The following is a 26,520-nucleotide window of genomic DNA, read 5'->3' on the forward strand; positions in this document are numbered from 1 at the left end:
ATTTGTTTTCTCACATCTCACATCAAATTTTACTGTATCGAATAAGTGTGTGTTTCAAGGACCTCTTGGTCAATTGTCTGATTGGAATTGTTTTTTTCAGTGTAGCTTGTTGGTTTAAAGCAGGGTATTATTAATCTTGCTTCCCTTCTTTGAAGATAGAAACATTTTGGCTTTTTCAGGGCTAAGCAGTCAGAAAGGAGCCCAGGTAAACTTCACGCAGGCAACCCCTTTTCTGCATAAAGCTGAACCAAAGCTATTGTGCCTAGTTCTCAAGGAGAGGGATCGCTCTAAGCATGGCGGAGAAATTACGTTCCATCAAAACAACATGTACATATTTTTGGCTTAATAAATCATCAGAAGTCCTCTCTTCCCAAAGATAAAAGGTTGTGCCAATCACATGGGATGGTCCATGGAATTATCTGGTGGAGAACTTTATGTGGTTTTCGAAATATCTGATGTAAATATGTATTCTTATGGAATCATTAACTATGAGTAGCGGAATGGCAAATACTCACCTGTCAGAAGACCAGTATAGATAGCTACACCATTGTAAGATTAATTTACAGACTGAGCCTATCCACATTCACTTGGAACTCTTGCTGAATTAAATGATACTCCTCCCAAGCATGCACAGGATTGCAAGCTTAGTCATTTAATATTTCTGAGTATCGCTTCAGCCCTTCCCCACAAACAGTAACCAAAAATGAGACATTAAAATGAAACTAGTAGATTTGAATTATGGTTGTAAGATACCTCATATCCAAGATACCAGAAGCATTCTCTTATGCCAAAAGAAAGGCAAGCTCTTGTGTCAAAATAATTTTGTTAGTTTTCTGTGACTATGCAAGGGATAGTTTTCTGTGAATTGATAAAGTGGATAAAAGTAGATACGTTAGCTACTTTAAAAAAATGCATTATGATGAGTAGAAATACGGAGGCCGGCAATAAGTGCCTAAAATGGCCCCAATTACATTTGGAATTAAATACGCCAAACATTCCCCTCCCCCTTTTGTTCTACCAGCTAGTATAAATGTCACACCTTGACCTGACTGAGTAACTTTTGGCACCAGAAGTTAATAATGTTTCTTTTACCATTAAAAAAATATAATAAAATCTATCCCCATGTCACAATAATTCTCACTGACAGAGATTGATTACAAAAAAATTCTTTTATTTTCCAGTGTAATTAGTAACATGATAGTGGAGTATTTTGTTTCTCACTATTCATTTGGCATATTTTCTCACAGTTTCCAGAAGGAACACCATTTTCTAGCATAAGCTACAGAAGGTGACCCTGCTGGATTTCAGCGTCTTCCTTCCATGTGTTTTTCCCATTTCTCAAATTACTTTCTTAATTTTAGAACTCTAAGAAAAATAGGAAGCACACTCCTTACACTCCTTTCCCCTCATTGATTGCTTTTGCCATATGTTGCCCTCCTCATGGAAACATATTTTTTGGGGAAAGGATCATTCAGCTTCCACACATTCAACTGCATTAATGATAACATACTTACTACCTAAAACACCCAGGAGCCTGTGGAACAACGCTTTTTAATGGGCAGCTGTTGAATTAATATTTCATTTTATTATTACCAATACAATTATATGGACATAGTTGGGATTGTTATGGAGGGGGAAAACGGGGGGAACTGTAATCGATTGCATGTCTGTTCCTATATTCAAAATTTTTCTATCCCACATACCTAGCATTCTCAGTTAATATTCTGGATGCTGTAATTATCACCCTTCTTCTGACATGCCACCAAATATAGACATTTTGGAAGCTCATAGACTGTCGGGGTAGGTTTCAAATCAAGTGCTCGCGAAATGTCCCTTTCCCATCTTACCTGCTTAACTATTTCTGGTTGCAATTGAACATCCAAATGAGAGGAGAGGGGGGGAAATACTTAATTTTAAATATCTCCCTTACCTAAAATAATTGCTTGCCGCTGCTAGAACCACTCGGTGGCATGAGAATTTCATGTTGCCCACACACAGGGTAACGTCTGTGAGAGAGTTTTCCAATCGGAGGTTCTCCAAGCCGTTCTGCAGCACCATGGATAGGCCTGTGTCATCAAACTTAACCCTTTCACTGATGGAGACCTCCACAAGCTCTCCCATGTTCCTGGAGCACTCATTTTCCAAAGGCAACGGAGATTCCTCCTCCAAGTTCTTCTTCACTATGTCTCCCATGTTTCGATCAGCAGCAGCACATCATGCCATTGATACTTCAATCTAAGATGGTTCCTGAGCTTCAGACAAGTCATGCTGCAGAAGCAAGACGGATTTCCTGTTTGGGCCTCCCCACTTATCTACAGCTGTCACACATGCATAACAGGAAGCCTTGCACTTTCTCATCCTGTTAACACAAACAAAGTCAGTGGGGTTGTGTTGTTATTTTTTAATTCCACACATTTCCAAGCAGTTTTACTATACCTAAAGAAGACTTTAAGGTGCCTTTGAATATGGGATTATAACGAATGCCAAAGACCTCTAAAACTGTTCTGAAATCAGCATTCTGCTGCATAACATATATGTATATGTTCCATCCAGATATACTTGATGAGCATGATGGGAGACTTATGGGGTTATAATTTTAACAACCAGCATTTTGAAAGAATGCCTAGAGTAAAAATAAGCTTTGCATGCATGCATGCATGTATTTATGTATTGTGTGGTAACAACTGGCAATTGTATTGGCTTTGAGAGGTATTACTCACCAGTTTGGGAGTATCGTTTTCTAGCTGCCTGCACTGACTATCTCTGTACCTGCACTTTATATATATTTTTACACACTATACACAGCTCAATGAGGAATTCAGTACAGGGATGGTCTGAATGAACCAAAGCTAAGTTTGGCTAAGTTTGCCATTTTGGATGGCACTTAAAAAATAAATTTTAAAAGCTTCCAAATAACAACCTCCCTCTCATAAGTTAATTATACATGGTATAATTAGTTAATTAAAATGCAATTTCTATGGATGCAGAGTTTCCCAAATATGACACAACAGTGTTCTCAATGCAAAATGTGAGCAACAAGCATACAATTTCACCTGACCACATTATTATTATTATTATTATTATTATTATTATTATTATTATTCCCCATCAATCTGGGCTAGAACTTTAGAAGCATGACATGGATCAGATGCCAGCCATATCACAGACAGCATAATGGCAAGCATTATATGCATTATATTGATTAGCAGCAGCAGGAAAAAACATATCTGCTAAGCTCTGTGCTGGAGTGACTCCAACAGCTGAGTCACCTTTATGATGTCTTGGGAATGGAGGCTTCTGTGAGATAACACTTACTCTCTTCACTCTGGCCTTACAGTCTACTGCAGTTTATCACATAGATTCTCAGAATTGCATAGAAAGTTTCCATGCTTCAGCCTGACATCCAGGAATAGTTGGCACAGGTGTAGAAACTTTCCACATGACTGGAAGGATCAACATGATAAACAATGTTAACTTCCAGCCACCATGAATACTGTACAGTCACCATGCAGTAGTCTCTTGTCATAGGGATAAAGCTGCCCTTGATTATATTTCAAGATGCTTAATCCATATGCTTCTTTTGTTTCCATTTTTAAAATTATATTTACCCTAGATCCCACCAGTGCTTTGTCCCTTGTCTTTCACTTGCTGTTTTAGGAGTAACTTTAGATGGCATTTTGTCACAGGACTATCAAACCACACCTTTGGTAAACAGGACTGACAAAGGTCCCCTCCAAACTGTCAATATTTTGTGGGAAGGACTGAAGCTCATACCAAAAAATTAGGTTTGTGCAATTAAAATGTGCAACAAAGTCACTTTGTGGTTAGGAAAGTGACAGGGAAGTACATGCTTGGAATGAAAGAATGTTTAACAGGAAGACACATATACAGTGGTACCTCGGGTTAAGTACTTAATTTGTTCCGGAGGTCCGTACTTAACCTGAAACTGTTCTTAACCTGAAGCACCACTTTAGCTAATGGGGCCTCCCGCTGCTGCCGCGCCGCCGGAACACAATTTCTCTTCTCATCCTGAAGCAAAGTTCTTAACCTGAAGCACTATTTCTGGGTTAGTGGAATCTGTAAACTGAAGCGTATGTAACCTGAAGCGTATGTAACCCGAGGTACCACAGTACAACCCACAAGCAAATCAGGATGAATGTTCATTGTATAACCTCCCCACCAACAAATCAGAACAAAGCATTAATAAAGATTGAGCATAGTCTAACCTCTGCATAAGCTTTTATGCAAGCAAATACAGTGGTACCTCAGGTTACACACGCTTCAGGTTACATATGCTTCAGGTTACAGACTCCACTAACCCAAAAATAGTACCTTGGGTTAAGAACTTTGCTTCAGGATGAGAACAGAAATCGTGCTCCGGCGGCGAGGCAGCAGTGGGAGGCCCCATTAGCTAAAGTGGTGCTTCAGGTTAAGAACGGTTTCAGGTTAAGAACGGACTTCCGGAACGAATTAAGTATTTAACCCGAGGTACCACTGTAAGAATAAATGCTCTCTAAACAAGTCATCTGGAGGAGCCCACTTACCACTCTTATTAGTAGCACTGGCTATAAAATTCTCCATAATTCAAATGGACCGCCACCCACCCACAAAAAGGTTAATTTGTGATATAAACTACCACCTTGACTAGTAACAACTGCCACAATTTGGTATTGCCTATATGAAACAATTGGGCAAGTTTTTCTGGAAATGTTGAATTATGAATCCTGGGAACTGTCATTTACCCCTCACAGAGCTACAATTCCCAGCACCCTTAGCAAACTACAGTCCCTGGGATTCTTTGGAGTAAGTCATGTGCTTTAAATGTATGGTGCATAACACAGGCTCTGTCTCCTGGACCATTTGTTCATATTCTTCTCTTTCACATTTTTTCTTTTGAAAGACTAAGTGTTACAGCCTGGTTCCATCCTAGCTAACTGCTTCAGGGTGCAGGGTTATTCATACATTTGTTTACCCCCTTTCTGCCATGGCATCTCAGGCAGTTTACCATTTTATTTGCATTTCTTGCCTACCTTTCCTTCAAGGCTCTCAATGTGGTGTACATGGTTCTCCTTATTTTATCCTCACAACAACCTTGCGAGACAGATTAGGCTGAGACAGTGACAAAGGCCACCCAAGTGAGCTTCATGGATGACTGGGAATTTGAACCCTGTTCTCCCAGCTAAGCAGTCTAAAACAAATTCACAAGACCAAATGGAGACCTAGCACTGAAGGTAAGAGGAAGAAAGTGCTCAGCTCTGCCCCTCTGGTGCAACGCGGCATTGCATCGCAAACCGTGAACTACATCTCCCAAGAACGTTTGCAGCCGGCCCGCCTCTCATTGGCCGGCACGTCCGTGACATCATGTGTTTTGGCTCTGGGAGGTCACATGTTTCGGGGTCTCCTTTGTTTTGAGTTGAGCTCGAACTTGAAGCAGACAAAAAGAGAGAGCGCGAGAGCGGAGGAGACCCGGAGCCGTTGCGCGGCTCCTTCTGATCGGCAGAAAACTGTGATTGACAGGTAAATGGCTTGGCTAAACTCAGCGGCTAAGTTGCAGGAGGCCAAAAGTATAATTGGGGTCCGGTGGCCGGCGCAGGAGTTATTTCCATTCGAAAAGAAGCTTCAGGAGGTGCACAACCATAACAATATACCTACAATCGTAATGGGTTCGAATGCAGGGCTCGTGGTAACTCCCCTTACAGTAATTATTACAAACAGAAAATACGTCCTCCCTTAACATTTATCTTTTCACCCCACCCCAGTCCGGCTTTTCTAGGAAACTTCGTGTGAAATGAATTTCAGCGAAGATTAAATTGTGTCTGGATTCTGCTATGGTGTTCTGTTTTGGGATCAGTTGTGTCAGATTTGCAAGGGAGAGAAAATGCCGTTAATATTGCAATGTCTAGCCGTTGTCATGTAGGCAGGACAGAGATAATTTGCCCTGGCGCAATTTCCTTCTTTATCCTCCTGGCTAGTATTGAACACGCAGCGAAGCACAACGCCGTTAATACTGTCGAGCGCCTTGTTGGTGCGCAGGGAAAGGAAGTAGAGTTCAGCTGGAGGTGGAAAACAATGTGCGTGGCGCCTGGCGGAGGGGGGGGGAGAGCTCGCCTCTTTCCTAGGTCGGTACTTAAGGACACGTAAATTCCGGATTTGCACTGCCGTTGGGCGAGGGGGAGCAATACTGCAAGTTCTTGATTTCGAATTGTAAAGTTGCGAGGCCTCTTGTTATATTAAGGAAGGTTTCGTGCTTCGGCACCCAAGGATTTCGAGTGGAACTCGATAAAGAATTTTTCCTCTCCTCCCTATTTTTTTCCTCTCCTCTAAACAGTCCACCCAGTTGGACATCAGATTGGCCAGGCATTTGTTTCAGGCCGGCACTAGAAAGCTGGATTGGTCAGAGAATGTTGACAGATCTGGATCAATCTCGCGAGCATCTGGAAAGTGTTCCATTCCTCCCCCCCCCCCCCATCTTTTCAATGTTCCTGCGTTTTGATATGGACGGTCACCCTGGTCTAAATTTGGTGGCTGTTTTATGCTTATGGGAATAGGCTGCTTCGTGCACTCCCGTCTTCGCTGGCGCATCATATTCCCATTGGGGTGAATCCTAGTAGCTGGAGCTCCCCCCGCCCTTGAGGTACTTGGCGAAGAGGCTGCGTTGGCTGCCAGTTCCTGTGGACCAGACCACTTTTTCAGGAGGGGGGAGGGAGGCCTCGCAAGGAGCTGTTGGAACACGCAGGCCTTTGTGAGGAAGTGGAAATGCTGCTCCGACGCTTTGGCTTAGGACCCGAACCGCGAAGAAGCGTCGGGAGGCGGAGTCGCCTGAGGCCCAAAATATAATAGGGACCGGGTGACCATCCCCTAGCGCGTTATGGTTGGTTCTCCGCTCCCTTCTTCGGGACAGCTGGAGGAAAGAAAGGCGGGGGCAGCGCTGAGGGAGTCCCGCTCTCTAATTGGACATAAAAGGCGGGGGGCGGGACTTGCCTCCGGGGCTGTTCAGGGTGAAGGTGAACTGGAGGATGTGCTCGGGTGCGCGCGCGGGGCCGAGGCGTTGCTCGGGTTCGAGCCGAGGCCGCTTGTATAACGGCTGGAACCGGACGCTCACTTCAGGTTGACGCGAGAAGGCCGTTATTTTGCCTCAAGTGCTTTGAAGTGACGCCTGCCTTTCAGTCACGCGCCTGCTTTCACCCGAAGAGTTTGATTTCTCACATAACACAGTTCGAATGTGACTTAAGTCAAATGAACACCTTTCCTCCCGCTCAGTTAATACTGGGCTGTTTACATGTTCTTCATAGGGCCCGTTGATGCAGGAATCCCAAAGCGGGTCTCGCAGCAAAGCATACTTCTCCTCAGTAGAATGGGAAATAACGAAATCCCAGAAGAATGACGAGTGTTAGCCATAGTGACATTTCTTTTTACAGAGCAAACAAAACACACCCACCCACCCACCGTAAAGGGTGGAAGGAGACTTGTGTAATTTCGAGATGATCTGGAAAGGAAAGAGGAAAATGTTGTCAGGCACTATTTGTCAGGTACCTTGGCTCTGCTGTCTTTTTTTAAAAAATGTTTTAAAGGAATTATCTGGAATGGAAAGAGGTGAACCTTTGCAACTGGCTAATAAGTAGCATCATAATGTTGACATTGACTTGCATTTCACTGGCGAGTTAAGCAGAATTATTAGTTGATCGTATCTGTCCAAAGAGAACATTTTATGGAACGTTACGATTTCCTGGTAGTATTTACATTCTCAGATTTCAGCCCTGGGGTGGTGGGGCACATAGGGAGTAGAATATGGTGAAGTGAGGGAGGTACATAGGTAACATTAGGTGAACACAAGGAAATACAGTTAGGCATATTGGGTCTTAAGGAAGTCAATATCAGTGTCCTGTTTCTGCTATTTTACCTGATCTCAGGTTAATTATAAGAAATTTGTTATAGCTGTGCATAAGTTACAATTCAGCCTCACCTACTCAGAACTGTTGTCAGGAAAGGTCAAGCTATATTTACACTGTATTTACAAAGAGCTAAGGAGACAGTAAAAAGACTGAACTGCGAACCATGACCTAAAACCTTACTTTAGCCATGGAATCATTTTGATGGCCTTAGGTGAACCATTCTTTTCTCTTAAAGGCATAAGAACAGCCCTGCTAGGTCATGCCGAAGTCCCATCTAGTTCACTTTTCTGCTTTCACAGTGGTCTGCCAGATGCTTATGGGAAACCTGCAAGCAAGACCTGAATGCTCTCTCCAGAGCCCTCCATCTGTAATATGAGAATAATCATACTTACCTAGATTACTGATCTTATTTTATTATTTACTCTCTATCTCACCCTTTCTCCAGGGCAGCAAATACATCACAACAAAACAACTTTAAAAAATACCTTTAAAACACGTCAGATCATTCAACAGTGATCTCAGGGTTGTCAGGAACAATGCTTTCAGCCATTAAATGACTGGGTAAACAGGAATATTTTTAACCTCCTCCTAAAAGTCAGTAATGAGGAAGGGAGACACACCTACCCAGAGGGGGCATTCCACAAACAAGGAACCACTTCTGAATTGACCCCCATCATGAGTCACTGCCAATCAGACAGCCTCCAGTGTTGGCACCTATATGCAAAGTGGTCCCCAGCAGCAACACCAGTATCAAAGTGTAGTATACAAAAGGCAGATACAGTCACGGTAAAAAAAACCAACTTATTAATAACCTAAAATACTGTAAAACAGCCAGGAATATTTAAAAGCAGGAGTAGAATAAAAGTACATTTAAAGGTGGCCCTATACTAAGGCGGTCTGGAACTAGATGGTTTTCAAAGTCTGCCAAAAAAATAGATGAAGAGGACATGTACATGTACATGTGCCTCTCTTGGGAGGTCATCCTAAATTTGGGTGCCTTAGCAAAAGAGGCCATATTTCTCATCGCCACCTGCTGCATGTCTGTTGATGGGAGGACAGAAGGAACAGTCACAGAGACAGAATAAAGTTCCTGGAGAGATTCACATGGGAGGAGATGATTCCCCAAAATACCCTAGGCCCCAGACACTTGGGATTTAATGAGAAAAACAAGTACCTTAAATTGAGGCTGGAGGCAAACTGACAACCAGCAAAACTGGTAGGTAAACTGTATATACTCCAGCCTACTGACTCCAAGGGAATCTGGCAACCACATTTTGCACCAATTGGAATTTCCAAACTGTCTTCTTTTTTCTTTTTTTTATAAATATTTTATTCGATTTTGCATAAAAGACGACAAAGCAAAACAAAAGCAACGAACAATACACCAAAAACATACAGAATTACACAGACATAACATACTACAAACAACAGAAATAAAAACAATCTTATCTTCATATTGATCTTGCATTAACTTGTTTCTCTGACTTCCCCGAGTCTCCCTTCCCTGTATTTCAATTCATACAATTAAACAACAAATCCCTTCCCTCTGCCATAATTAACCTCCTTTCTGATTTGAATGTCTTAATATAGCTTATTCAATGCTTAGAACTTAAGATGTTGGGTCTTCTGATCCTTAAAATTTTACTCCAATAACCTTATACATTCAATCTGATGTTATTTTAACATTCATTAATCTTGTAGTGTTTCTGTAAATAGTCTTTAAATTTCTTCCAATCTTCCTCCACCGTCTCTTCTCCCTGGTCTCTGATTCTGCCAGTCATTTCTGCGGATTCCATATAGTCCATGACTTTCATCTGCCATTCCTCCAGCGTGGGTAATTCTTGTGTCTTCCAATACTTTGCAATAAGTATTCTTGCTGCTGTTGTAGCGTACATAAAAAATATCCTGTCTTTCATACGTACCTCTTGATTGACCATGCCCAGGAGAAAGGCCTCCGGTTTCTTCGGGAATGTGTATTTAAATACTTTCTTCAGTTCATTATAGATCATCTCCCAAAAGGTCTTAATCCTTGGGCATGTCCACCAGAGGTGAAAAAAGGTACCTTCAGTTTCTTTACATTTCCAACATTTGTTATCGGGCATATGGTAAATTTTTGCTAGTTTGACTGGTGTTATGTACCATCTGTATATCATTTTCATAATATTTTCTCTTAGGGCATTACATGCCGTAAACTTTAGCCCAGTGGTCCATAACCGTTCCCAGTCGGCTAGCATTATGTTGTGACCCACATCTTGTGCCCATTTAATCATTACTGATTTCACTTCCTCATCCTGTGTATTCCATTTCAGCAGCAGATTATACATTCTTGACAATATCTTAGTTTTGGGTTCTAGCAATTCTGTTTCCAATTTTGATTTTTCCACCTGGAAGCCAATTTTTCTATCCAATTTATATGCCTCCATTATCTGATGATAATGGAGCCAATCACGGACTTTACTTTTTAATTTGTCAAAACTCTGCAGTTTCAATTTATCTCCATCTTGTTCTAGTATCTCCCAATATTTTGGCCAATTGGCCTCCATATTGAGTTTTTTGACTGCTTTTGCTTCCATCGGAGATAACCACCTTGGAGTCTTGTTTGAATTTCCAAACTGTCTTCAAGGTTATTTCTAAAGAAAATGCATTACAGAAATCCAACTTGGAACTAACTAGCTCGGAAACAAACTTAGCTAGGGCCAGACTCCGCTTATCCAGAAGAAAGTACAACTGAAGAACTAAATAAAAATATACTACAGCTACCTGTATATCTAAGAATACTCTAAACTGTGAACCTACTGCTTCAGGGGGAGTATGACCCCACCCAAAACCATCTATACACTTCCTCCAGGTTGTTGTAAAGATTATTGATATAGTAGATGTGAATCACTTTGTTCTAAAATACTGTACAAATATATTTATTGCTATAATGGCTTAACTATTGAGTCTCTGAATCACATATTAAACATTTAATGTTTAGAATAACAATCAAATGGTTTTAAGATGACTTTTTATATCTAGTATTAAATATGGGTGTGATTGAGCAAAAGCAATAAAACTGTAAGTGCTATTTAAATTAAAGAGACAGCTTGAATGCTAGCAACTTATGTATATTTATCTAAAGTGGACAAGACCGAAGTGAGTTGGTTCTCTCTACAGGAGTCATATGCCTCTAGACATTGGAAACACACCTGGTAAATTCAGTCCGTTGATTTGTGTGAGATAATGCATGCATGCATAACTAATATATTCAGGGGGGAATTTGGTTGTACAAGTGTAAATTGTTGCACTGATAGAACCAGTTAGTTGTATACCATCCTTTATTTTTTAAGCAAAGTTTTGACTGTAGACAAAAGCTAAGACAAGGAAGGTAGGAGCTAAAAATAAGGCTGCCCAAGAGAGATGCAGATGTTTTCAGGGACTGAAAGGGTTCATACAAATACAGCCAAATCCTCCCTTTGCTGTACACTAGCTGAACTACAAGATACACCTGTTGCCTCATCCTCCCAACTAGATCCATGTTACCAACTAGAGGTACGGTCAAGTCTACTTGTAGCCAAGCAATCACTCCTCCACTGATTCTGTATCTTACACTGGGTCTGTGTTCATATTAGTTCCTGGTGGGTGAAGGGGAAGAGACTGGATCCATGGTATGATGTAGGAGGTTATCCAAAGCCCCAGGTGAGGTATTCAAGTAACTTGGCCGGTCAAGCTGCTTAACGTGTTTTTCAGGTGTGCTAGGGTTTTCTCTGGGGCCCCAAGCATCTTTATTGCATTATGTTCTCCCAGGATATTGATTATTCAGCCAATAGGGGCCCCAGATTCTAAACTTACATTTTAAAAACAGTCTCTGACCCTCCTAGAAAGAAAGCTCTGAAACAAAATGTGCAGATGCTCTTCAAAGTGATTCCTAACCTCCCTTGGTGGGTTATGAGTGCTCTTTCCCTTGACTTTATGCTTTGATGGTTGTGGGAATGAGGTTGCAGTCAGCAAGCGTAGTGGTTGGTGAAGCTTTAGCCTCTTTCTCTTTCAAGGTCCTTCATGGTATAGGACTGAAAAGTTCAGTATGAAACATGAGCATAGCTGGTATATGGGTGGCACTTCACTCATAAGGACATTCAGATGTCCTTGCATTGTGACTCAGTAATGTTATATGCATGACATCTTGGAGCCGGATGTTTAGAGAACCAAACCTGGTTACTATCATAATGTAATTGATGGCATTTGCAATTTGAACTAATACTTTGAAATTATTTTTTATCTTTAGCACCCAAAAGACGACACTCATCAATATTTTCTCCATGATATTATAAAGAGTTGATATAACAATGGTACTAATAATGTTGGGACGCAGATTGAACAGAGGGGAGAGCCGAGCTCAGGAATCCCCGGTCACGAAGCGTAAAGTTTTTGAAATGGACCCAAAGTCTTTATCAGGCCACGAGTTCTTTGATTTCTCTTCTGGCTCATCCCATGCTGAAAGCATACTGCAAATCTTCAATGAATTTCGCGACAGCCGCTTGTTCACAGATGTAATAATCTGTGTTGAAGGCAGGGAATTTCCTTGTCATCGAGCTGTTCTTTCAGCATGCAGCAGCTACTTCCGAGCTATGTTTTGCAATGATCACCGAGAAAGCAGGGAGATGTTGGTAGAAATCAATGGAATTTTTGCGGAAGCTATGGATTGTTTTTTACAATATGTGTATACAGGCAAGGTTAAAATCACAACAGATAATGTGCAGTACCTCTTTGAAACATCAAGTCTCTTCCAGATAAGTGTTCTGCGTGATGCTTGTGCTAAGTTCCTGGAAGAGCAACTGGATCCTTGCAACTGCCTAGGAATCCAGCGTTTTGCCGATACACATTCACTGAAAACACTATTTACCAAATGCAGAAATTTTGCACTGCAGAATTTTGAGGATGTGGCCCAGCATGAAGAATTTCTTGAACTTGGAAAAGATGAACTCATTGATTATATTTGCAGCGATGAACTGGTAATTGGTAAAGAAGAAATGGTTTTTGAAGCCGTTATGCGCTGGGTTTATCGGGCTGTTGAACTCAGACGCTCAGTGCTACAGGAAATTCTCACACATGTGAGATTGCCCTTGTTACACCCCAACTACTTTGTTCAGACAGTGGAAGTGGACCAGTTGATCCAAAACTCTCCTGACTGCTATCAGCTGCTGCATGAAGCAAGACGGTACCACGTACTTGGAAACGAAATGATGTCCCCAAGAACTCGGCCACGGAGGTGAGAGGGCTGGGTTGATTTTTGTTGTTGTTACATTCCTGAATAAATTATTCATTATAGTGATAGCTTTTGTTTGAAACATTCAGTCTATTAAAAAACATTTAACCAACTGACCAGTTAACAGACTGTATTTTGTATCACCTCAGTAAAGATGTGATTTGCTTTTTATCTTTAGGCTTCTTTGTGTTGAAAAATTAAGGAACAATATGAGACAGAGTGTGCGGGAGGGAGTACATCACTACCACGCAAGAAATGTTAAACACATTTGAGTGCTTTATATTTCAGTTACTTCAGTTCTTATGTCTTGAAAGTTTCTGAAGGCTAGGTTTTTTTTTACTGAAACAGAGAAACATGATACCCCTCTGAAAATGTGACTTACAGTGCAATCCTAACCATGTTGGGATTTGGGGGAGGGCTCAATGGTAGAACATCTGCTTTGTATTTAGAAGGTCCTGGGTCCAATTGCCAGGTAGGGCTGGAAGAGACCCCTGCCTGAAACCCTGGAGTGCTGCTGCCATTCAGTGCAGATAGTACAGTGGAACCTTGGTTCTTGAACTTAATCAGTTCCGGAAGTTCATTCAACTCCTGAAAACCAAGGTGTGGTTTCCGATTGGCTGCAGGAGCTTCCTGCACTCAGCGGAAGCCACGTTGGACTTTCAGCTTCCGAAAAACGTTTGAACACCGGAACACTTACTTCTGGGTTTTCGGCATTTGGGAGCCAATTTGTTCGTCAACTAAGCCATATGAGAACCAAAGTTCCACTGTACTAAATTAGATAGACTGGTCTGAGTCAGTGCAAGGCAGTTTCTTATGCCTACTCAGAATTAAGTCCAGTGGGGCTTTTCTCCAAATAATTGGCTTTGAATTGCAGCTTTTTAAGCATGTCTGGATTTCTATAGTATGTGCCTATAGACTAGGGATAACTTTTCCTGCTTCATGTGAACTCTGGTCCATTAAAGCTAGTATCTAGTGGATTTGTTACTCTTTAAGGTGCCACAAGACTTTGTTTTAGTAAACTTGTGGATTGATTGATTTATTTTGAAAATTTTTAAAAAATGTTCTAAGAATACGAAAAGTATTTACTACTTTCAATAAATTAAGGACAGATGAATTGACTTTTGTTTTTCATGTTTTCTTCAAACCCCACCCCCGGTTAACTTCCAGATATTGTAACTTTCAGATTCTGGTTTATTTATTAGGTTTTTCAATAAACTACTTTGGTTTTTCTGTTTCTAGGTCAACTGGCTATTCTGAAGTGATAGTTGTTGTTGGAGGCTGCGAAAGAGTTGGGGGATTTAATTTGCCCTATACAGAATGTTACGACCCCATGACAGGAGAGTGGAAATCACTGGCTAAATTACCAGAATTTACAAAGTCTGAGTATGCAGTTTGTGCTTTGAGGAATGATATCCTCGTTTCAGGTAAACAATTTATATTACACACAAAAGTACTGTGGTGAGAATACTATTATCATCAGTTTATGGAAGTCTTTTGGGAAATGGAGAAGTGGACTTAGTGCTACTTTTGCACATTGTCAGAAGCACTGAAAAGTGAATGCACAAATTACATAGGCACCCACTTTTGGATAGCATTTGAAGATGTGATTTACATTACCACAGCTAAGTTATATGTGAAATGCACTTTACCACTGAGCACAAGTTTTCCCCAGCTAGGTAAACAGACACAGCATCCGAAGTGTAAACTACTCCAGAAAAAACTACATTGGTGAAAAGAGGTATTGCTTTAATTGCCCAGTGGAAAAGAATTCTAGGAAGTGTTTTCATACATTGGATTGTTGTGAACTTTATTTTCAGAAATGTACTTTTATCATGATACAGGGTTTTTTGTTGGTTTTTTTTTGGTCAACAACTGGGCACAATGGAGCAAACCCTTTGTTTAATAACAGCCAAATTCCTGTCTTGTCTTTTCTTTCAAATGAGGTGGAAGAATCAACAGCCGTGATGTGTGGATTTATAATTCTCAGCTTAACATTTGGATCAGAGTTGCCTCTCTAAATAAAGGGAGATGGCGTCATAAGATGGCTGTTCTTCTTGGTAAAGTAAGAGATATTTGTTATTATCTAATAACATGGTTGAAATGCACAACAAATATCTAGAAATCAGACTGCATTATCTCAATTCATTGCACCACTTTTAAAATTGAAACGGATGTCACCTCAATTCTGATTTCTAGTCTGTACTATATAGAACTACACATTTTGCCAGTAAAAAAACCCATAATTAAAGAAAATGGCTAAATAAAATAGTTTGTTTAGGAAGCCTCAGTTGTAAGCATGCACAATATGTGAGACTGTATATTATCTTTACAGTTCACACAGTGTGGAAATTCAGGAAGGAGCCTTAATTTCCAATATCCATGCTTTTTGGTGTATGTGAATTTGTAACTGTGTTAACTCGCTTTTCTTAAACTGCAGGAGGGGAGGGGTCGTTCCTAAAATACATAAATACATTTTCACAACTCATCGGGTCACAGATGAAAACATTGAGGCTTTGTGTAATGCCACACCTAGGTTTGCTAAAGTAGCCAAGCAGTAAGCATATTCTGGCAACATTCTCTCTTTACTTTTAAAGGTATATGTGGTTGGAGGATACGACGGACAAAGCCGACTGAGCAGCGTAGAATGTTATGACTCATTTTCCAATCGATGGACAGAGGTAGCATCTCTTAAAGAAGCAGTGAGTTCTCCAGCAGTTACCAGCTGCGTGGGCAAACTGTTTGTGATAGGCGGAGGTCCTGATGACAACACATGCTCTGATAAGGTTGGGTAATTGTATTCACTTTCTTTTCTCTATTTTAGTAACATTCAAAATGAATGATATATAAAAATTACTAGTAATTGAAAACCAGCAAGAACCTACAATAACATGTTGCAAGATATTCCCAACTCCTGTTCTAGGCTCCAGCAAACCTGAAACAGGAGCCTCATAGTTCTGTTCTGTGTTTTGGGTGGGGAGCCTTCAGGAGGCATAAAAGGAAAATAGATACTTGTGGAGGCAGGGGGTTAATATTTATCCACCCTCCTAAAGCCTTTCCATGCTGTGCTATATAGAGCTCAGGCATTCAGTTTGCAGAGTGGGCTTCCCTTTCCTGAGCATTTTATTGCTTTGTAGTGGGAAGGAATGATGTTTTTCATTCCCCATCTCCTAAAACCTTGCTTTATAATATGTATTCCAACACCCCTAATCCCTGCGTCCAGGCTTGTGTAAGCTAGGGGTTTGAACCACCACCCACAGCCAGTATTTCCATTGTTCCTGGAGACAAGGCAGCTCATAGTATGCAGTACTTATCAGGCTGTTTGGTGTTGAGGTTATCTTCTCTTTTTTGTAATGTGTTAAATAATAATACCTAACAAGTCCCCTAGGTCTGCAGAAATTGCTACATTGTTTGTGGGTGGCCTGATTTTACTGCCAAACCGATAGGCACAGGACCACCAAAGTTATTTTAGAGCCCCGCCTTGCTTGGCATCTCTGGAGGGGGTTCCATTGCCTTTCATCCAAGCTTAGAGGAGAGTATCTGAACTGGCACAGGATAGGCTGACAAAAAACAAATGGTCAATAGGTGGCATGAGGTATGCATGAGTGCTGAGTCCTCTGCCTTTCTTATTGTGTTAGGGAAATTTTTGACGCTTTGCAATGGGGTGGGATGGGGTAATTTTAATATTTCATATTCCCCCAGGAATGGTGAAACCTCACTTTTGTTTGTGGGTTGCCCTGGCTTGTCTTCAAAGTGATTGGCATGGAGCAACAGAATTTTACTATTGGAAGGAATTATTATATAAAACAGTTGCATTACTAATGTTTTGTCCCATGACATGAAGTTCTTATAGAGTCTTACTTGCTAATTGGGTTGGCATGAAAAGTTCTTTGATAATTTGCAATTACACAGTTGACTTGCTCAGCCATTTAAAGATATCATTCAATCAGTATTAACAACTTGGGGAAGCTGAAACCATATCAAGTTAGACTAGAGGAGCTTTGAAAGTAAAATGTGTTTGTTACTTTTCAGGTTCAGTCTTACGATCCTGATACTAATTCTTGGCTACTCCGTGCAACAATCCCCATTGCAAAGAGATGTATAACAGCTGTATCACTAAACAATCTCATCTATGTTGCGGGAGGGCTCACAAAGGCAATTTATTGTTATGATCCAGTTGAAGATTATTGGATGCATGTGCAGAATACATTCAGTCGACAGGTAACAACAAAGAACTAGCAAAGTTGCTCCTTTGTACATTGTATTTATCAAAATTCTAAACACATTGTGTTAGATCCAGATAAAAGCACATCTAATGAGGCTGACAAAAGCTAACTTTCTCCCCCGGTCCACAGCCTTGTGAAAAGGTTTCTTCAAAGCATCTAACAATACAATATTTGAAAACGGTTCAAGCAATCCCCAAACGAAATTAAACTGGGGATGCTTTCATACTGTTGCTATTTTGGAGTGGATTCACTCCTATACCCGGTTGCACAATTAGATGGTTTTTTTGCAACAAACCTTTTCTCCCCTCCCCCCAAATGTGGTGAAAGTGATGGGGAAACATATCAAGATGAAAGCTGAATAAACAGGTCTTCTGGAAATGAACTAGTTTAAGCCATATTGAACTAGTGAGAAATGAACATGTAAATGTACAGAAGTTTAGAACTGAATAATGGGTGGAATTCACTGACAGACCACACCAGTACAGCTATGGGTCAGGATACTCTTTTACACAATACCATGATTTCACTTTAGACAACGATGCACATGCTATTTTAGGTGCTACTTTATACTTGTCAGTCAAAAATTCACCTTGGACTCCTATACCCTAAGAAGCAATGAAACAGGCTGATGCTAATGTTTCTTGGTCTGAATCTGATGCATGGTTCATTGCATACAGTAGAGCTTTCCGAACTTTTCATGTTGGTGAAACACTTTTTAGACATGCATCATATAGTAATTCAGTTTTACTAGCAAACCAAAGGTTAAACTAACCCCTTTCCGGTCCTAGGAGCAGTGCGGGGAGCACTTGCGCCACACACACACACTGCAGCCAGCACACTAACGTTGCAACAGCTTGGAAAGCTCTGGCCTACAACAGAATGCCTAACACTTAGTAGAATCATACAAAACCTACTGCTAGAAAACGGTTTATCATTTTGCTACAATACTTTTGCCACCACATTTATAAAACCCATAAATAAGCTTACTCTGGGGGGGTACCTTCCTCTGCTTATCCTATATTTTTACTCCTGATTTTCCTCTCATCTGTTTTGTGTAGTATCTAATATCATTGTTCTCTGTTGTTTTGTAGTTTTCCATTATTTCCAAAGTGTTCTTCTACCTAGTACTTAAGACAACTCACAGCTCTTCTGCTTGTACACCTTTTCAAATGTTTCAGCATATTTCCTCATTTGCTGCCAGTTGTCTATCTTAATTTTGTTTTGCTCTTCCCATCATTCCATAATTCCTCTTTTCTTATATAATACTGTGCATCCATTTTCTTAAGCTTATCATTTACTTGATACTTATCTAGCCTTTTCCCAGCACAGTTGGCCAAGGATAGAATCCACCACAGATGTTCAACTATTGGGCCAAGATTAACAAAATGCTACAAAATTATTGTGCTGCCCAAATACAAGCCCAAACTGAGGAAATGGTTTATTGTAGCCTAGCACATCTATTTCAGGGTGCATCAGGATGAGCATAACATACTAATAATCACAGCTATAAATGTTTTAATTATCAATTTTCTTCATGTATTTGATGAACAGGAAAACTGTGGCATGTCTGTGTGTAATGGCAAAATCTACATCCTTGGTGGGAGGCGAGAAAATGGAGAAGCTACAGATACCATTCTTTGTTATGATCCTGCCACCAGCATCATCACAGGAGTAGCAGCAATGCCCAGGCCAGTCTCATACCATGGCTGTGTGACTATTCACAGATACAATGAAAAGCACTTTAAACTCTAAAAAAGAGGAGAGTCTGTAAATACAAATGAGTGGCATATTACAATCAGGATTTGAAAGCTGCCTTTTCCAAAGTATCATCTGGAAAGATAAAAGATTGTACTTTTTGCTTTTACAATTTTGAAAGTGATTCCGAATGTAATTGTTAAATGTTTTCAATAACCACAGTTCAGTAATTTTTCCCAGAGCAATCCTAACCCTTGATGTGTACTGCTGGTGGGGTAAAAGATGGGCTCCCTCTATTGGAATCAGCTGGCATCGGCCTCTGCTGCCACAATGTCCACTATTGTGCCCACTGAAAGTGCAACAGAGCAACACTAACACAGGCAGTGACTGCCATAAGAACCCAAAATGGGCAGGGTGGAACAGGGCCAGCAATGGATCTGCTAAATCCAAAGCAGATCCATTTCATGGCAAGGAACCTGATTTGGGCTTCTCAGCTACATGAACATGGAGCTAGTGGAGCAAGATTGTTGGAAACTACTATCCCTGCTTTCTCCCCCTTGTCAGCCCAAGTTCAGATGTCACAGTGACTCTTCTGCTCTGTTCCACCCTGCTGTACCCTGGCCACAGTTAGGATTGCTCTGTCCTAACATGTTCTGGTTTGAAAACTCTATCAATTTATATTAGTAATTAGATCGTGTTCACTTCTATGTTATCTGTAAAACAAAACACCTTGGATTTTGAGTGTATAGCAGTGCCTTTGGAAGTATTCATCCCTATTTTATATGAAGCATTATCTGCATATTTTCATACCTTATTTGTGGTAAGCACTGTTAACAACTTTACTGTTGCAAGTATGTGGGCGTTAGAATTGGAATAATGCCTGAAGATCTAAATAACTTCAAAATATTGCATTGGCCTTTGGTAACACGATAGACCCCTCATCAGTAAGCACTATATGCACAGGGGCATTCAGTGAGGAAAGCACACACAAATCACACATGGTTATTTGAATATAATCATGGGATTGCTTTAAAACTTGCTTCTACACCAAGTCTGAGAAGCTATTGATTCTCCCTTGAGTGTTCAGAATTCCCACTTGAAGGCTCTCTGAGCTCAAATCACAAGTACCCACTAGAAATGTTCTGTAGAACCTATGAAGATCTTCTCTGATTAAGATTAAATTTGTGCTCAGGTTCAGTATTGTTTACTGTTCTCAGATAGCAAGTCAATAGATCTTAGGGGTAGGGAGTTCTTGATTGATTATGATAATACCTTTAGAACTAATAAGTAAAAAAACCTGTTGATTAATACCAGGTTATCTTAGTTTTAATTTTTTTAATGGAATAGGGCAGGCAATGCAGCTATTCTTGAAAATTTGGCAGAGAGCCACACCTTGTGCTATGAATCATCATCTGAGTTACTATATTTTACTGTAGCACTCCTTATACAGCATAAGTAAACCTGTTATACTTATCCATGTCTCCATGGAAGAACTCTGTTATACCTGGTCACTGAATTAGTAAGTGAACATGTAATTGTTACTGCACTTAATTTATGCTGTATTTTGTTAATGATCAGTGGCCTATGATAGACACAGCACAATATTTAATTTGCTGCAAATGATAAATAACTGACGCAGCTACACAGAGCTGACAAAATTAATTATGCAAACATGTCTAATACAAGAAAAGTCCATTATGCCATATTAAACTGTAATTTTAATTTGTACTTTTATGTCAGTTTCCTGAGCCTTACTTTGACAAGTTTCCTAACTCTAATATATGACAAAGTTTGTACTTACAGTGTTTACGTTGCTCTGAATACTATTCTTTTTAGGACACTGCATATGATGCTTATGTAAGCCAATCCATACCCTCTCTTTTTTTATGCATTTCCATTTTACATTGTCCATCCAACATATACTAGCTTTATGGGACTGCAAGGTTTATTCTTTCTTAAATTGACATTTTAGTTTTATGCAAAAATAGATTGTGAAGCAGTGAATGAAACAATGGTCCTTACAACTACTTAATCTGGCACATTCCAATGAATGCAATTATTAAGCAGTAAGTCTTGAGTTTTGTGGCCTTAGTATCTCTTATTTAACAGATCTGTTTTGTTAGGTGGTTGTTGAACCAATTTTTGTTTTCAAAAAAAAGATATGGCTCAAATAATCCACTGAGTGCTTTCTCATATGATATGACTCTGTTGAGTCTTTCATGTTCTGACTATAGAAGCAACTACATAGTAGTATCATTGCCTGTGCTTCTATCATTGAGTAAATTGTGCTACTACTATTTTCTAGATGAAGCAACTTATGTAGTGAGTATTCAATATCAGCTGTATGAATGAGCAATACTGTATCTTAACCAAAGATTGCATTTCTCTGATCAATATTTCTTCTTCAAAAAATGACATAAAAATTAATGCAAGAAGTGTATATCACTTTGTATGCTTCTATAAAGAAAAAAGGATGAAGTGGATCCTCATGCCATTATTCTTTTGAATGGGTATACATTTTAAAGAAGCAGTTCACAAGTGGCAGATATTAGACAATTTCCTGGATGATACCCAATACCATTTTTTTCATGGCTACTCTTTTGAAGCCAACATTAAGCTTGGCTCCCATTGATATTGGGCCATGCACAGACTATGATGTCTGCATTTTTCCTTTGATGATTTCTTTTGACTTTGGGTAACACCACAATCACTGCAACCTTAGAACTTCAAGTTTAAACACACTTATCTGGGAAAAGGCCCCATTTCTTTAGAATATACAGTACATGTATAGGATTGCACTGCAAATCATCTGTGTAACATCAATTATTTGAGATACTTAAATGATGCTAGTTTAAAAAATATATTTGTAGTTGCAAATAAATCAAACTGCTTTTGGCTATTTGAAAATGGTACTTATGCATCTACTTGTAATTTGGCATATGTCAGGATAATCTTTGCTTTATGAAGGAAATTACCGGTAACCTTCTTTACAAACTTTATATATAGTTTATTCTATCCTAATTTACTTGCATGCTCACTCTCCCTCCTTAGAGTCTATGTAAGTGGAATTCACATGAAAAAATTGATTAAGGGGGAAACAGCTGCATGTTTTACAGTGATTTGCATCCTTCAGCATGAATCTTTATGGAATATATTATTTCACTTTAACTCACCTAAGTTCACCTTTGTTGTACACTGGTACCTCGGGTTACATACGCTTCAGGTTACATACGCTTCAGGTTAAAGACTCCACTAACCCATAAATAGTGCTTCAGGTTAAGAACTTTACTTCAGGATGAGAACAGAAATCGGGCTCTGGCGGCGCAGCAGCAGCAGGAGGCCCCATTAGCTAAAGTGATGCTTCAGGTTAAGAACAGTTTCAGGTTAAGTACCGACCTCCAGAATGAATTAAGTATTTAACCCGAGGTACCACTGTACTGTGCTGGGTCCCTCTTTTTTTGACTAGCCTCTGGTCTTTGCTTTAATGCTGCCACATAGCTTAGCCTCCTGGCAACCTGATACTCTGCATCAGTGCCTTTTTTCTGAGGATACACAAGGGTATGCAGTACCGGCACCTTTTTTTTCCTAGAAGAAAAGCACTATTTAAAAGTGTGGCACTTACTGTAATAACTTAATGGTGAGTACTGGCACCTTTTTTCTAGAAGAAAAGCACTGCTCTGCATGTTTGTTCAGTCCCAAGAAGCAAAAGGGGGTGACTTCTCATTTAAGGGATTACAGCCTTACTATACTAGCTGCAGCCTTGATCCTCAATCTGTGTTTATTGTGCCTTAAACCTGATCCTGGTTGTGATCCAGTTGTGGACACAATAAGGCCAACCACTGCCTAAGTCTGATTAAACCACATTCATTTGTGGAATGGGCACACAAGTCATCTGTAAACCTCAGTAGTTTAATTGTATTTTTGTAGCCTCATCAAGCCTGCAGATTCTACCTCCTCAGTCATGCAATCTGGGTGCATATCCCATTCCTGGGAGAAAATACATTTGCTTTGACTTTTTCTTTCTCCACACTGCTTGCACTAGTATTTTGACTTTTGATATGCAGAAATAAGATACTAAGTGGGGTATTCAACTCCAAGTAGACACATTGTAATTAATGAACATGACAAAGTTAGGTCCGTTAATTTCAGTAGGTCTATTCTGAGTTTGCTTATTTGAGTACCTTCCTAAAACTGGTGAAAATATGATAAAACAATGAAAGCAGAATATTTTACATGATGAAGCGATCTCAGGAATCACATTTCATTTTCTAATTGAAATCAAATATACATCTAATCCAGTGATAACAAGTAGAAAGTTACTGATTTATATCCAAGTGTCCTAAGAAAGAAAATATTTGTGGAAAAGAATGAGTTTGGCAAACCAAAAGTTCTCATTCCTATGAATAAGAACCATTGCCAGACAACACTTTGCTTTTGTACTCAGTCATTGTCAGGAAAGATGGCAATTAACTATGACCTAATGAAGCTCTGGGTGTTTTTTTTAATGCTGTACATATATAATGTTTGTGTTTACAGTTCCTTCTGAGTTGCATGTATAAAGTCGTGCCTGCTTTGTAAATACACTCAGCTTTTTATGGTTGTGAAGCACCACCTCAGATATATATTGGATTTCATCTTGAAGTTGTTGGTTTTGGGTTGTTGCTGTGTTTTTTTTTACCATTTTAGAGGTCTTTTTCAGTTGATTAAATTTGATACAGACAATTATCAGTAAACAGTTAACACATATAGTTAAAATTGCAATATATATTTAGGCAATAATGCTTTTTTAAAAGTGAGCAATTTATTTACTTGACAAAATAGATTTACAGTGTAAGCCTATATGTGTCTGCGCAGAAGTAGGTCACTGAGTTCAATGGGGCTTACTCCTAGCTAAGTAGGTATAGGATTGCAGCCTTAGTTTTAGCTATAGCCCCTTGTGAGAAAACAGTTGCTGAACATATAACATAGAATCATATATCTTGCAAAAGATACCTGTTCAGCAACATTTCTTGGACTCTTGTAAACAAACTTCAAGACCAATTCAAAAACTGAATTGTTGAAACATAGGAAAATGTTATCTGCATGCAAAATGAAGATATCCATTTGCATTTGGTGAGCTCAATAAATATTCACAGTGGTTTCAAAAAGTGAAATGTATTCATATTTGGTCACTGAGTTGTGCTTGCTGCAATTTTTTAAACTTGCCCAAGATTGTATATTAACACTGCCAGTTGCATGAAAGAAGTGGTGAAGGAATGGGTGTTAACAATTTTGATATTGAAATGAAACATTTGTTAAGGATTTTGTTTTGAAAGAAGTGAGTTTTCTACCTGTGCTTCCATTTCTCTAAAACTAGCAGACTGGGAAATAACTTTGATTTTATTATTGCAATCTAATCCTTAGAAAAACGGCATTGTTTCAATCTGCTTCTTTAAAAATATTGCACTCAAAATTTGAGATGAGTGCCTTCTAGACTTGCCTCCTTGGCAAGTCTAGTACATTCTGTTTTACATAATATCATGTACACCGCAGGAAGGCAGAATCCAGACTTGTGAGATGTACTGTTCTTTGTTTTTACTAGAATATCAAGATCCTGAAACCACAGCCAGATACAAGATACAGTGATAGTTTGGAATGGGGCTAGTTTGATAAATGTACACCTAGAATTAAGGAACAGGGCACCTTGAACACATGCTCAGCCCCGTAATTTGTTCTCAGTACCAGAACTGAACTCACTGTTTCTTCACAGAAAATTCTATGCCCAGTTTCCTCTAAAGCTTTCTTATTCTTGATAGTCCAATTTTGAAAGAGTGAAAAGCCTTTTATGTTGGCGTTATTACTATTGAAAAGCAGAAATCCTTGCTGATATACTGCAAATAGTCAAGAAATCTACTTGCAGATCCTGATCTATTTCCATATCCATCCAGAAACACACTCACTTTTAAGTATCCTGAAAAGGTTGCTTTTGCAAGATTTTCAGATTTAGCAGTTTGACTTGGGTATACAGTGAGTTAACTTGGTACGTTTGAAATCAGATTCTTACATGAGATTTGTCCTCCTAATATAATTGAGAAGTACATTGCTTAATATTTTTCTTACCAATGAAAAACTCAAATAGGCCAACATTCCTTTTTAGCTCAGTTGCAGCGCTTTCTGAATACAGTAATTATGTCAGTACTGCAGGATAAATGGCAGCTAAACATATAAAACTCATCATGTGAAATCTTACAGTTGTAACTCAAGGATTTCATCTAGTGACAGCAGTTTTAACAATTATCACTCATTTATGTGCTTTATGAATGCATTGCCCTACCTAAGTCTGTTCTCAGAACTATGTTAACACTTAGTTTGTATTCTTGTAATACTCAAATGATTCAGACAATATTTTAACGTTTTGTGTATGTATTTATAGGTATGTGTGATTTGTTCTTGTAATCATTTTATAATATTAAATATGATTATTTAGAAATTATACATTTAAAGCTACTGTGTAATGATATGTAGCAGTATTTAAATGTGTGTGAAAAGCATGTGATTTTAGCTTCTTTTGTATAATTAATCCAAAGAATAGAGAATCTGTATGTTTGTAAACAAATCTATTCTTGGTGTAATCTTTGCCAAAAAAATCAAATTCTGAATAAATATTGCTAATTTGCATAATTTTTGTTTGCCTTTTTTCTTGTTTTTTTCTCATTGAGAATTTTATCCAGCCAGAGTTTGGAAAACACAGATTCATAAAGATTGGCCATATGATTCCCATGCTTATATACTCTGACTAAACCTCCTTTGTTTTTCACTGCCACATGTATGTTAGTTTTTCACTTCTTGCAGATGGAAATATTTATTTTCCCTGTGCTCAGAAATACAGTTTACTATTGCTGGGAAGATGCCATTTTGCACAGCAAGCACTGCTGTTTTCTGAGTTTTATGTCATGCTGGCTCAGACCAAGTCTTGGTCTGTTCACAAGCCAGGATATACTTAAAGATGAAAATTCAGATTCTGCAATAGATTTGGTACAAGGCTATATGCTACTGAGCTTATATAATCGTGCTTATAACTGCATCTGTCAGCATGAAAATCTCCATTACTCAAAGTATGTGCCCTTAGTCTGGTGTCCAGTTGGCAAGTTCCTTGCATACTTGTAACTCAGTAAAAGATCACAACCTTGGCACTGTAGGTCCTTTTATACACACAGTTTTAAAGTATCAAAGCTGAGACCAGTTTATAATACTTTGGTGTGCTGCTCCTTATTCAGTTTAGAGTTGCAGATAGGAACTAGGATATGAAAAATACTGTGTGCTGAAATACCGTAAGTTCAGAGCCACCTCAAAGCATGTCACTGGTGCCTACTTCATTATATCTACCACCTTATCACATTCAACATTGCAGATAACTTGGTTGTTATAATTCCTCCTCTAAACACTACCAATATAATTTTTGAACTCGCAAGATCAAAAACGGTGG

At 39.3% G+C, this 26,520-nt stretch overlaps 2 protein-coding genes across 8 annotated transcripts in view; one reads left to right on the forward strand and one right to left on the reverse strand.

Annotated features, from left to right (window-relative positions):
* Positions 1 to 5,324, reverse strand: part of KLHL6 (kelch like family member 6) — an 88,304-nt gene extending 82,980 nt beyond the window's left edge. For 3 of the 5 annotated variants that reach the window (XR_014512040.1, XM_083443450.1, XM_083443453.1), the window contains exons 1-2: positions 5,031 to 5,159; positions 1,931 to 2,359 (exon numbers count right to left, since the gene is read on the reverse strand). Coding sequence is in view for 4 of the 5 variants with exons in the window: in XM_083443450.1 (XP_083299576.1) it covers positions 1,931 to 2,193 (263 nt within the window). In the remaining variant the exon portion in view is untranslated. Of the gene's footprint in view, positions 1 to 1,930; positions 2,360 to 3,315; positions 3,444 to 5,030; positions 5,188 to 5,219 lie in introns of those variants that run through there. The other 2 variants (XM_083443451.1, XM_083443452.1) reach the window with 2 other exon arrangements.
* Positions 5,325 to 5,365: 41 nt separating this feature from the next.
* KLHL24 (kelch like family member 24) lies at positions 5,366 to 25,715 on the forward strand. Of its 3 annotated transcripts, XR_014512041.1 has the most exons (8): positions 5,367 to 5,517; positions 12,157 to 13,140; positions 14,377 to 14,561; positions 15,081 to 15,199; positions 15,732 to 15,920; positions 17,167 to 17,355; positions 18,912 to 22,232; positions 22,482 to 25,715. XR_014512041.1 is itself a non-coding variant. In XM_083443454.1 (7 exons), the coding sequence occupies exons 2-7, from the start codon at positions 12,218 to 12,220 to the stop codon at positions 19,110 to 19,112; spliced, it is 1,806 nt and encodes a 601-aa protein (XP_083299580.1). In that variant the 5' UTR covers positions 5,366 to 5,517; positions 12,157 to 12,217; the 3' UTR covers positions 19,113 to 25,715. The 3 variants fall into 3 exon arrangements, 2 of the variants coding, with proteins under 2 accessions (XP_083299580.1, XP_083299581.1); XM_083443454.1 differs by having other exon boundaries at positions 5,366 to 5,517; positions 18,912 to 25,715; XM_083443455.1 differs by lacking the exon at positions 5,367 to 5,517 and adding an exon at positions 7,012 to 7,529 and having other exon boundaries at positions 18,912 to 25,715.
* Positions 25,716 to 26,520: the final 805 nt, after the last annotated feature.

Source organism: Podarcis tiliguerta (genome assembly GCF_965153285.1).
Source record: "Podarcis tiliguerta genome assembly, chromosome: 5".
Taxonomy (NCBI): domain Eukaryota; kingdom Metazoa; phylum Chordata; class Lepidosauria; order Squamata; family Lacertidae; genus Podarcis; species Podarcis tiliguerta.

Coding starts and splice junctions, on each gene's coding strand:
- KLHL24 (XM_083443454.1), top strand. CDS start 12,218: ATGGTACTAATAATGTTGGGACGCAGATTGAACAGAGGGGAGAGCCGA. Junction 14,562..15,080: donor GAATGATATCCTCGTTTCAG/GTAAACAATTTA, acceptor CTTTCAAATGAG/GTGGAAGAATCAACAGCCGT. Junction 15,921..17,166: donor ACAACACATGCTCTGATAAG/GTTGGGTAATTG, acceptor GTTACTTTTCAG/GTTCAGTCTTACGATCCTGA.